This window comes from Amblyomma americanum, chromosome 2 (genome assembly GCF_052857255.1).
Source record: "Amblyomma americanum isolate KBUSLIRL-KWMA chromosome 2, ASM5285725v1, whole genome shotgun sequence".
Taxonomy (NCBI): domain Eukaryota; kingdom Metazoa; phylum Arthropoda; class Arachnida; order Ixodida; family Ixodidae; genus Amblyomma; species Amblyomma americanum.
The window spans coordinates 77,840,050-77,852,928 of NC_135498.1; the positions used below are offsets into that span (position 1 = coordinate 77,840,050).

Below are 12,879 nucleotides of genomic sequence, written 5' to 3' on the forward strand. Positions count from 1 at the left end.
ACTTATCGTCAATAAGTTTTACCAGCTTCCGTGGCAGGCCCAGACCTCATAGATATAGGAGTAGCTCATAATTGTTCATTTTAATGCATTTGTGGATTAGCTGTGCATTAATCAATCAAGGTAAAATGGTAAATCAACAAGGTGCAACTAATCAAGCAAGCTTTTGATGTACAACTGCAGCATAAGTACATGTGACAACAAGTGTGAATTTTTAGTGCTGAGGTATGTTCAACTAGAGCTTGCTTGTGAATTGGATTAATAAGTAACATACAGGTACAGCTGCATTCTGCATGACATGCAATGCACTGGTGGCAATCATAGTTCAATCTGCAGTTTATAGCAACTGGAAACATCTTGATAAGCAATGCATAAAGCTTGCTCCTCATATGGACACCTAGATGCATAACATTTCCCCATAACAGGGGCTCCCACTGCTCTATGAGTGAAGCACCAATAAATCCATAATGCTGCAAGTCATTCTGAGTGCAGCTGCATTTCATTGACACCAGACAAAAAAAATACTGAGAAAAATCTGTACGTACACTCTGTCATTCTCAGCAAGTAGTAGAGGTTCAAGTGCATTATGGCCATCTTGAGCTTCCAGTTGAATCACCCTGAAATACATGTAATAACACTGTGCAACATGTACTTCTATATATGAACCACTTCACACACGACTAGGAAAAGTACACAAGAAAACACAAGACACACTCTTTCTTAGCTTGTACCTGCATTGCCTTTGGAATAAAATACATCAATGTAGCCAAACTGTGAAGCTCAATGAATTTAGAGGCTGAAACTGAGGTTGATGAGAGATGTACTGCACCAATACAAGCCTAGCATGGCACTCTGAACATAGGTCCGTTTGCTTTGGCAGCACTTGCTGCGCCAATTCGACGACTGCCGCACTTGCACGTTATTTCTTTTCAGTGCTGGGTGCACTAGCTGCACTACCATATTTCTTTTCCAAAAGTGTACACTTAGTGCAGCACAAGTTTTTGGCTGGCCTGCACTCACCGAACCAGAACTGCAGCTAAAGCGCAGGAAGATGGGGACTGCCATGCATAGGTCAAAGAAGCTATGACTGCTGTCTTATTTAAACGGTGACAAGTTTTTTTTGTGAAAGGAGGAGGTCTGTTTGTCATGTCAGGATTGTAAGTCTGAGCAGCCAAGTCAAATTCCCAAGGGTAGCTGTTGAGTGTATAACTTGTATGATGATAAAAAATTTGTATGGTGCTATGGGACCAAAGAACGCCGGACTGTAGCCTTCTCTAGACAATACGCTCCCCTGCTTTCGCCTTTTCTTCTTTCCCGTAGTGGTGGTAGCTAGCAATCCCTGCGGCGGGTGCTTGCAACGCAAATGAGAGCGCCAACATAAACTTCACAGAAAACACGCCTCATCATCTCTATAGCAGGCGAAGCCTTCCATGTGTTTTCAGCTGTTTAAGCAGAAGAACATGAATGTGCACCACTCGCTAATTATGATATGGGACATGTAATGATGACTCAAGGTAAAAATTATAAGTGAAGTTGTTATGGTCTTCCAGAGGTTGTGCAAGCCCTCTTTGAATGAAGTTTTAAAATTTGCCCAGAAAACTAAACTAGCGGACCTACTGCTGTAACACCTTTGCTTAGTGTCACTATTCACAGCTTGCTCTCGAGTCATTCTTTTGGCACTTAAGCACCAGTTTTACTTGTGTTGGTGTGTTTAATACAATAAGATAAGTTTTGTGAGTTGCACAGCAATGTGCTACTAGTCCTTCAATAGCCTTCTGGTCATTAAACATCTGTGTGATGATATGGAAGAGTTTTGTGTACTGCCAGGAGTGGCCCCGGTGCAGCGCTAGCAGTCGCATGGAGACCAGAGGGAAAGGCCCCCACCATTGGCAGTGAGGTGATACGCTGGCATGTGACGAACTGACATGGAATTTATTAAATTACTTCTGTGCAGTGCGGGTGAAATGCTGCGTGGGATTGCGATGACGAATGCCGTAGATGTGCAGTGTGCCATGCTGCCGGTTCGGCTGCCATAGAACGCACGAAACTGCGTCGTTCTCTGCCTCGCCATGCAAATGCGAATGGCGTGGAGTGCTGTAATAGGCCACACCATAGCAGGAAATGGTGGTTGTCCCTTTCAACTCTAGAAACGTCCGCGTCTACAGAAACTCATTTTGATGTGTATGATATCATTTGTGATGACCAGGCTGCCGTCTGTAGTGACGCGACAGCAGGTGAAAACCTCTGCTCTCGCCAGGAGTACAGGATGGACACACGCTATCCTGACTACTCCGACTCGTAATCGGAGGCCTCCCAGCCTGATTGTCGAAGTCGGGGCTGATATTTCGACCGCTGACGCGCCAGCAATGTGGAGAATGATGTCTAGATTCATCAGGACACAGTGAAAAGTGGTGCCTATCCCATGCTGAAATGTCTCCAGCACAGCAGATAAAAATGATGGTTAGTATGTAGCAGGGCACTAACAGCTGCACGCTTCATTTCCTGGTCGCTTATTTAATTATTAGAGCGAAAGCACTATTCTGATGGGTAAATCCGAAGCAAAATCTTGCAATCTTTGTGGGTTTGTGCCAAGAACATAGGAAAAATAAATAAATAAAATAAAATTAATATTGCCACGACTGGTATTTGAACCCACAGTGGCATGAACATATCAGCTTCGCTGGCCAGTGCATGAGAGCACTATGCTATCGCTGCAGCCGATCATGCAATGTGCTAAACTGCAACTCGTGCTGTGCACTGCACACCGTCGCCTTCTTCAACTTACATCCGCGGCTCGAACAGAGCAGATCAGCTTAACCTAGATCAGAGCTTAACCTGAGTCTAATATCGTCGCCAGACGTGCCAATGACTCAGCAAAGCAAAACCATGAGCCAACCAGGCTAAACACATACTTTTGCACGTCTACCCAGTTTAACAACATTAAAACCCTACCATTTTTTTAAGTTTGTGCTGTGGACCCAGGAGTTGTATGAGCTTGAGCTTTAATTTTTATTGCTATGAAAAAATTATTTGTTGTTATGAAACAGGCGAGTGCCTAGGTGAACATAAATGGATAATGCAGCTCTACTGCGTAAACAGCGATTTCGCTTCTGTCAAATGTAGTGTTGCTCTCAAGAATAACTGTGAAAAAGATAGCACACCTACAGATGTCATTTCCTCACCATAGCAAAAGATCGACGAGTAATTAATTTTTTTTATTAATTTGTGAACATTGCAACATGCTCTAGAGTGGCAATAAATGATTCATTGGCATTTGGTGCGTGCGTGTTTGTTTTATAACTTGTCAGCATATTTTGAATGCCTGTGTGCTTAGGGAAAAATTAATTATTTGCAATTGTACATAAATTCAATTGCCTCATATCTGCTGTCAATGTTTGCCTTCGAACGGCCGTGCAGTTCTGTGGTAAATTTGTTCATGTGATGAAGGAATTCAAAGCTCTCTGGTAAAATTCCTCCCTTCCTTCATTCCTTGCGGTGGGGTTTAGCTACGTTCTGCCAAACTTATTCTTCCCAAGAAACACTGCTTAAAGATGAAAAATGCGTGAAGTAATAACCGTGGCACTTCAGAGCCGCACTGAGTTATCCAGAGCGTCTATACATTGCTTGAGTGTAGCGTTGTCTCCTGCATTTCTCTTCCGCACAAAGCATTTGTTCTGCAGACGTGGCTTACCTATATTCACACCATTAAAGCCCAATAAATAGTCATAATTGAATACAAGCCCCTTTACAGCAGAAGCTTGTGTCTTAGCCTTGCAGTGCCGACACCACTTTGCTGCCTCCTGACTTGCCGCTGCACACCTAGCAGCATCTTCTGTCCACATATAAAACTACCACAGAAGTTTCATGAACTGCAAAAAGGTATTGAAGGACACTGATGCTACTGCTACGTTTCATAGTACAAGTCAAGTGAACGAAAAAAAAAAGGAGTCCAGAGCATCATTCCATGAGAAACGTTCCAACAGGATTGAACAATTGAACCCTCAACACTATGCCTAATACTCTGGTGTGTGCATATACACAGCCTGCACTTTAAAGCAGTCAATTTTAGAGACAACTGCAAGGTATGTTTGCTGCCGCTGGTATTGCGGCCAGAATGTTTAGTCAGAATTTAAAAAATTTGCTCAGATACAGTCGAGCAGTTGTATTCTTGCATGCTCCGAGCTGCCACCATTGCTACCGCTATGGTGGACCACACCGCTGCTACCTACATTGGCTGCTACAGACTTGCCAGAGCTAGTGGTGGTAGCTTGCGCCATCTCTTGGTGGCCACCCCCAACTCAAGACACAGCGACTACAGTGAGAGAGTGAGCCACACCACAGGCATCTTTCTAAAGGAGGCCATATCCAGGCACGTGGTTACTAGGTCCATGACACTGCATATTTGCAAATAAAGCATGTGTAACAGATGCAGCGACTTTGATGCAACAACTTTGTTCACAAAAATGACAACTTCCTAGGCCTGGTTAATGGCAATACTTTTAAGTGATTTGTTATGTGAAATAATTTCACGCTGTCCAGGCTGTTGGCGGAAGCTGATGTAGGCAGCAAGCAACTGGCTCCCATTTGGCAGTGACACTATGGCAAGCAGACAACGACGCCTGTTCTCACTCATTCACTTTGGAAGCAACCATGCAGCACTAGCGCCAAGCTGCACTTGATCTGCATGAAGCAGCGCAGCACACTCGCGGCATTACTAAGAAGCTTTACAGAGCTACTGCAGCGAGTGATGCCGAATCAAAACAGATCTCATGCTAATAAAGAAGGCTAGTGTCATATGCTCATCCAAGTTTATTAGTATTGTCTGACTGGGCAGCAACTGCTGAAAAACAGTGAGCTCAAATGCACCTCTCGAGATAAATTTGTGGAGTGTTATATTTGTAGGACATATGCGACTGCTGAGTGCCACATAGTTATTAGTGGAATAAAATTCTTCTGTGCTCAAGCTGCCAGCCAGGGCTTGGATGTAATGATCCAAAGTGAAGAAAACTGAATAGTTGGAGAGGGCCTGTACTTGACGTCTGCATAATTTTATCACTTCAAGGTTGGCAAAAAAAAGCTGACAAATAAATTGAGGACAATGCAGCGAGCTTTGCAAAGAAAAATGACAAAGGGAACATTATAACGCAAAAAGAGAGCACAGTAGGTCAGGGAACAAGTAGCAGCTAGATATCCTAACTGAAACTAAAAAGAGGAAATGTACATGATCTAGCCATGTAGTGCAAACAGCAAATAACCAGGATAGTGGAATGCATTCCAAGAAAAGAAAAGAGCAACAGGAGGTGGCAGAGAGTTGGGTGAGAAGACGAGATTGGCAAGTTTGTGGGGACAGGAGAGAGTGCAGGACCGGGGTAATTTGATATCAAAGGGAGAGACCTTTTTCTTGCAGAGGACATAGCAGATTGATGATGATGATGAGGAAAAATTGTTTGCAGGAGTGAACTTATCAGACAATGCCGCATTTTTAGTGGTTTGGTTTGGTTTATGGGGTTTAACGTCCCAAAGTGACTCAGGCTACGAAGAACGCCATAGTGGAGGACTTTGGAAATTTCGACCACCTGGGATTCTTTAACATGCACTGACATCGCACACTACATGGGCCTCTAGTATTTTGCCTCCATTGAAATGCAACCGCCGTGACAGGGATCGAAGCCGCGTCCTTAGGGTCAGCAGCAGAGCACCATAGCTACTGAGCCACCGTGGCAGCTTCATTTTTATTGGCACAACCAATTTTTGATCACAGGGTGGATGGTTATGGGGCTTTTCTTATGCAAGAAGAAGAATTATGTGTTTGGTCAGTAAATTAATGTTACAAAAGTGGAAGTATTACACACAGTGCAGATGGACCTGACCATGTGTGAAATGCAAAGGGGGAAAGCAGCTGGTGAGGATCAGGTAACAGCAGATCTGTTGAAGGACGGGGGCAGGTTGTGCTAGAAAAACTAGCCACCCTCCTACGCCATGCCATATGACCTCGAGCGTACCAGAAGCTTGGAAGAACGCTAACAATATCTTAATTCATAAGAAAGGAGATGCCAAGGACTTGAAAAATTACAGACCGATCAGATTACTGCCCTTGCCTACAAGGTATTTACTAAGGTAATCGCTTATACAATGAGGACAACCTTAGACATCAATCAAACGAATGACCAGGCAGGCTAAAGGATATTTCACAATAGATCATATTCACACTATCAATCAGGTGATAGAGAAAGGCGCAGAATATAACCAACTCCTGTATATAGCCTTCACTGATTACGAGAAAGCATTTGGCGGCAGAAAGTTAGGTGGGCGGATGAGTAAGAAATCTGCCGAGATACGGTGGCCGCAGATGGCAAAGGGGCAGGGTTAATTGAAGAGAAATGAGAGGGGCCTTCGGCCTGCAGTGGGCGTAGTCAGGTTGACGATTATGATGCCCTGTGTAACTGAGGCGAGCACTCAAGGCACTACTTACTTTCTCCTAACAATCTGGGTCTTCAAAAGGTACCAAGCGATACCAGTAAAACCGAAATAAAGGCCAAACAGCTTGTAACCTGAAAGGAAGATAAAAATTCGCTCAGTATTTCTCAGAATCACACGTGCGCTTTGTCCCAAGTTGGGGCTGAATGATGGTAGGAAGCATTTCTAGATCATTCCACATTATCCTTTGAGCCGTTTGTTTTAAAAATGGCCTAGATGAAAGGAGTAATGAACAGTGAAAATTTACAGTCAGCAACAAAATCGCTAACAACATATCGCAATCCACTGGTGCCGTACCGCAGCGACAGGGTATTCCGATGGCAAGCACTAACTAGCAAGTCCCAACAACCGGCTACGTGTGTGCCAGATATAAAGAAAAAGTGGGTTCTGACGTACATAAGCTCACAAGACCCTTCCAGACATTCCATATATTACGGTAGAAGGCACACGCCGGAACATTTCAGACGACTAGAAGTTATTGTGACGCCAGAACCTGCGAATCAGAGTTCGCAGATATCTATAGTTCAAAACATAAGTACGTTAAAAACTGCGTGCATGTGGCGTGCTGATCATGCGTCGGCTAATTGGAACTGTATCATAAGAGAAATATATATATATATTCTAACGGACCTGAACTACGCTCGCCTAGGTGTTCTCGCCAAGAAAGCGCTCTTGTTAAAGCTAAAGAGGCGGCTTCCTGCACGTATGCATCTCGTTTCACTGAGATCATTTGGTATGGATTTCAATTCGGTCACTAGCATACAGACACAAAACTGCAAAGAAGTTTTTAATTAAGTAAACCAGCCAAAAAACTGCGTCAGAGAAGCAAATCGTGCCGTCGGTCTCCTTCAAACGTCCTATCGCCTACACCAAGTTCCTGTCAATGGTAAAAACGTACAGCAGCAATGAAGGCTTTTTTTAGCTTCAAAACTCACCAGAAAATAAAGTCCTGGCCGGAATACGCTTTATATTGAAGGGGGCATAGCCCCCTTCCGGGGGCATTTCTTGCTTGAAGCCCGACGACGACATGTTGTAGAGGATTGTATTGGCACGATTTCTGGATTGGATTGACCCTAAACTGTCTTGCGGCGATCATTGGTTGTTGCTGTCGATGGGTGCTGCTGATTTACAAATAACGCAAGTGCGTTGCCCGAAATTACTCCTTTTCAAAGACGACATAACGCGCGCGCACGCAGACGTTAGAGCGCTAGCTCTAGGGCAGAGGTTACCGGGAAAGACATGTTTTTATAGTCGCAAGGTGTCCCCGGCGAACAAGAAAGACGGTCGCCCTCACGCTTTCTTCTCCGCCGCTCCGATGTTGCAAAGGCTTCGAAGAGAAAAGAAAGTCGCAAGAAACTGTGAATAAACGAGAACGAATAAACTGGTTTCGCGGAAAAGAAAGGGCGCAGTCACTGCCTCACTTCTCGGTAGACGCCTCAACACCTCCCTGAGCGAACCCAGACAAGACCAAACATCTCGAGGACTTCCTCAAATGACCAGAAGGTCCTCATCCCGAACAGGACATTCTGAGTTCCTTTTAACTTAGTGCATCGATGGATAAATGTTCTCATCAGGTTGTCCTCAGTATTTACTTTGCTGGATGGCTCGATGATGCAAATTGCTCAAATGTCCTACAATCGTCCTATCGCAGGATATAATACTGCGGAACCAAATTGAGTTCAAGCAAGCTTTATCTCTCGAGCTCTGCTATCACTAATTAAAAGCTGCAGTTTCATTAAACGATATGTGTGTACAATAGTGATCTAATGAAAGTGATCTATCGTTGCCGTCAACGATAAAAAATAACGACGGTGAGGAAGACCGCAACCCTGCATACCTTCTAGCTGCTGCGACCTCTTCGACACGTTACCAGCTGTTGCCACAGCGTGAGTGGTGTGAGCGCACATATGTTTGCGCCCTTGGAGAAACAGGCTGCTCGACGAAACTTAGGGAGAGAAAGCTATTGTTGAGCACAGCTGAATCCTGGCGAACATCGACAAACGTGTTATTAAAGCAGAAGGAGGTGGATGAGAAAAATACTTTATTCTAGTAGGCTAGAACTAGCGCCATCCGAAAAAGAGCGCTACAGACGCTAACTTTTAATGCGAAAGCATTTCTTGTCTCATGAGTAGCGTGTACAGGACCTGTCGGTATAGCGTGTCCGCACGAAGATGACCACGCGAAGAAAGAAATTCGCTTGCATTGTGGTTCGAACCCAGGTCCAGTGTGTGCCATGCGGGAACGCAACGCATACTCCATGAAGGGTATTTTTTTATTGCCTATTTCGCCACCAAGGGTACGTCGTTTGTTCAAGCGTATTAGAGGGGCACGGAGTGAACGCGTTGTGGTGCGTACGATGGTAAAGTGTGTTGAGGATATGTATTAATTTTGTATTAATGTTGGACAACGCGTTGACTTGCAAAAAAGTTGCCGACGTCATCCAAGTGTCACGTGACAACAACGACTTGCAAAAAGTTGCTGACGTCATCCAAGGGTCACGGGGTAAGTGTCACGTACGTGACAAAGTGACTTGCAAATGAAGTTCGCATTCTCCAATGCAGCAGACTGCAGTGCACTCCAATTTTGGTTGCGCATATGTGAAAGAACGAAGTGGGAAATGCCCCTAAAACGCAGTCCAGTCGATGGCGTATACCGATTTTTCATGACATTGCGGTTAAACCGTCGAACCAGTAGCGCCCTCCAGGACAGGGGCAGATTTATGGGTCACTCTTAATAATAATAATAATTGGTTTTTGGGGAAAGGAAATGGCGCAGTATCTGTCTCATATATCTTTGGACACCTGAACCGCGCCGTAAGGGAAGGGATAAAGGAGGGAGTGAAAGAAAGGAAGAATAGGTGCCGTAGTGGAGGGCTCCGGAATAATTTCGACCACCTGGGGATCTTTAACGTGCACTGACATCGCACAGCACACGGGCGCCTTAGCGTTTTTCCTCCATAAAAACGCAGCCGCCGCGGTCGGGTTCGAACCCGGGAACTCCGGATCAGTAGTCGAGCGCCCTAACCACTGAGCCACCGCGGCGGGGCTGGGTCACTCTTGGAAGAGGCGGTTTGGGAGAGTGGGGGGGAGGGGGGGGGGGCGGGGTGATGCCATTTGTACCATGTATTTCTTGGACTTCTTTCGTCGAAAAAAACAAAACCTATGGTGACGCTTCAGTCACCTTAAGAGTGGAATGGGATAGCATTAGATTTCGCATCTGTCGCAGCTTTTTTTTTTTTTTTTTATTCGAGAAGTGTGCCATGAGGCATAAGTTGAAAAAGGAAAGGGGGGAAGGAATGCACGGGATTGAGAGTTAAAAGAAGGAGTGAAGAACCGTTGCGCTGAGGTAGTCGCAGAGGTTGTTAATGAAACGGTTGTCCATTGTCCACTTCACGAAGTCACTGTCGCGGTTCCACCGCAGGCCCACCTCCCTGAGGAGCCGTTTTCTGATAGCAGCCGTCGCTGGGCACGTCCACAACAAGTGCCGCACATCACATATGTCCGGTGCAGCGCCACAGTGAGGGCACCTGTCAGGTAGTGGCAGATCTTTGGCACGCCACCGATGACGGACAGATGGTGTCAGAGCCGCCCCTGCCCGAATCCGGCGCACGGATACCTCCTCCTGCCGAGTAAGACTACGGGGGAGAGGGTGCGAACACGGAGGAATTAGAGCGCGTGTTCGCTGGCGCAGAACTTCGGAATCGGAAACGTGGGACAGGAACGGATCTGGGGGAAGAGGGGAAGGTGGCGGATCGTCTAATGTATGAAGATGAGTCATAGCATCCGCTTGAATGTTATGTGGATCCTGGGCATGGCCGCGAATCCAGTGTATGCGCACAGGACATGGATACTTTGCGCAGAGCACATGAATAGATTGTGAAATCTGGAACGTTCGTCGAACAGCCTTCAGCTGTTTAAGGGCGGCGCGGGAGTCGGTGTAAATGTGAACTGTATTGAATGTTGGAACGAGCGGAAGGGAAGCAATGGCATTGTAAATGGCTTGAAGTTCCAATGCCAGGGGAGTGCACGCATCCGCAGTATACGTCGCGCGAGAGTTGAGATGCGGATGAGATGGACTATACACAGCAGTAACTCCCCTCTCTGCAGAATGAGATGCATCCGTGTATAATATGCACCCTTCAGGCAGATACGCTGCTGATACCGACGGGGAAACAGTGGGGCGATTGTCAGTGAGCTGGCAATAGGACCACGGCGGAAGTGTCTTTAAACGATGAAGTTTGAGAGACTGTTTTCGAGCTCTATTTGCCACCCGTTGGTCGATGATCTCACTGAGTGTATTAAGTTGGGCGAACTCCTGTAGCACAGGTATGGGTGTTAAACGAGGCAGATATGTTATGACGCGCATAGCCTCACGATTGATAGCTTCAAGGGAGTCCCACTGTCTGCGGGTGAGACGTTGAAATTGAGCCTGATATACTATCCGTGGCTGAAGGATAGAGCGCACAAGCTGGCGGGCCGTATGAGCACGTGCGCCACCAGAGCGCATAGCTATGCGACGAATCAGACCTAGAGTAGCGTGAGCCGATTTACGGGTGGCTGTCAGCCACGGGGTGCCAGTCCCAGATGTATGGAGGAGAAGACCAAGAATACGAACAGTTTCTACCTGAGGAATCAGAGAATTATGTACCGTAAAATTTAAAGGGGGAGCTTTCCGTAAGGCGGCTTTATTTCCAATTCGAATGAAACATGATTTAGTAGGAGAGAGTGCTAGACCCAAAGGTGGGAGGCGAGATGTCAATACATCCAGCGCGTGTTGAAGGACCGACTGATGAATAGACGCATTTGGATGACAGCACCACAAGGTGATATCATCGGCATATGCAAGCACGCGGATAGAAGGGATGGTCTCTAGGGCTCGAACCAGAGGAATTAAAGCCACATTAAATAATGTGGGGGCGAGAACGGAGCCCTGCGGCACTCCTCTATTGGAAGTGAAATTACCAAAGGGCTTTCCGTGGACACGCACGCTGAAGGTTCGATTTGCTAAAAAGGCGTGAATGGAGAGGAGGAACCGGTGAGGGAGACCAAGAGTTTGAAGGGAGGCAAGAATGGCAGAGTGAAGGATGTTATCATATGCCTTTGTTATGTCTGTAGCGATTACGGTTCGTACAAGGTGACTCTGTGGAGAGTGGTCAAGCACGTCAGCAGCCAAAGTAGCAAGGCCGTCCTCCGTTCCAATATGTGGGCGGAAACCAATTTGGGAATCTGGGTAACAATCATGGGATTCCAGCCACCATGATAAGCGTGCGGCTAGAATGTTTTCATAAAGCTTGCAGATGGTAGGGGTAAGGGAAATTGGACGAAGGGCCGAGAGAGATACTGGAGGCTGACCTGACTTGGGGATTGGAACCACAATAGAATGCTTCCAGTCTCCCGGCATGACGCCAGAAAGCCACACTTCGTTAAAAGTATCAAGTAGGGTTTCCAAAGCCCTCCCTTCCAAGTTACGGAATAAGGAGTTAGGTATGCCGTCGTGCCCGGGAGTAGTAGTAGTTTTTAAACGGTCAATGGAGGCCAGCAGCTCTGCCATGGTGAGGTCAGAAGTAATCCCATCGGGGGGCTCTGTTACCGATAAGTCAGGTGGAGACGTAGCGGTGCAGTCATGGTTTGGAAAAAATTGACGGGCCGCTTGTTGTGCAAATGTGTCCTCATCCACATTTAGCGCGAGGCGAATGCTCTCTGTGTAATCTGCAACCTGAGAAGGGCGCTCCATGGCGTGAAACACTCTCCAAAGATGTCGATTGCCCTGCGTAGAGGACAGGCGGGCACACCATGCAGCCCAGCGTTGCCTGCCTAGCCGCTTTGCATAGCGCCGCGCCCGTGCGGTAGCGCGGTGAAGAGTAGGAAGAGCCGAAGGGTCATCGGGGTGACGAGTAGCGTAAAGATCCGCCTGGCGACGAAGAGCCCACAGATTCAAGAGATGTATGTCCGGGTTTGGGTCATCTTCATTTACAGTAGTGGTAATAGTGTGAGTAGCGAGAACATCAGACAGAGTAGACAATGCTGAAGAGGGGTTGAATGTAGATAAATGATTGTCTGCGCGTACAGAATCCCATGATGTTATTCGTACAGTGCGGCGTATTTTCCGCAGACGCGTAGGCGTGAGGGAGATAAAAATAGGGCTGTGATCGCTACCCCAAGTATCAGAATCAACAGCCCAACGAGGGTTACCGGGGCCTAACCACCAAGTCAAATCAGGTGAATACGGGCCACCTCGTGGGCGGGTAGAAGTATTCGGGTGGTTTAAAAGTTGAAAAGAATGATCTGAAAAGCTCCCTTGGATGTGTGAACCCCTTGAGGAATCCGATGGGTAACCCCACGCAGTGTGTGCGCCGTTGAAGTCACCGCCAACTAGAATAGGGATACCCGAGTTGGTAGAACGTAG

At 46.6% G+C, this 12,879-nt stretch overlaps 1 protein-coding gene across 1 annotated transcript in view; it reads right to left on the reverse strand.

The window, feature by feature from the left end:
* ND-B16.6 (NADH dehydrogenase (ubiquinone) B16.6 subunit) overlaps nt 1–7,566 on the reverse strand; it is a 28,206-nt gene extending 20,640 nt beyond the window's left edge. The window contains exons 1-3 of the mRNA XM_077654679.1: nt 7,410–7,566; nt 6,470–6,548; nt 543–614 (exon numbers count right to left, since the gene is read on the reverse strand). Of these exons, the coding sequence (XP_077510805.1) occupies nt 543–614; nt 6,470–6,548; nt 7,410–7,503 (245 nt within the window). The 5' untranslated portion in view covers nt 7,504–7,566. The remainder of the gene's footprint in view (nt 1–542; nt 615–6,469; nt 6,549–7,409) is intronic.
* Nucleotides 7,567–12,879: the final 5,313 nt, after the last annotated feature.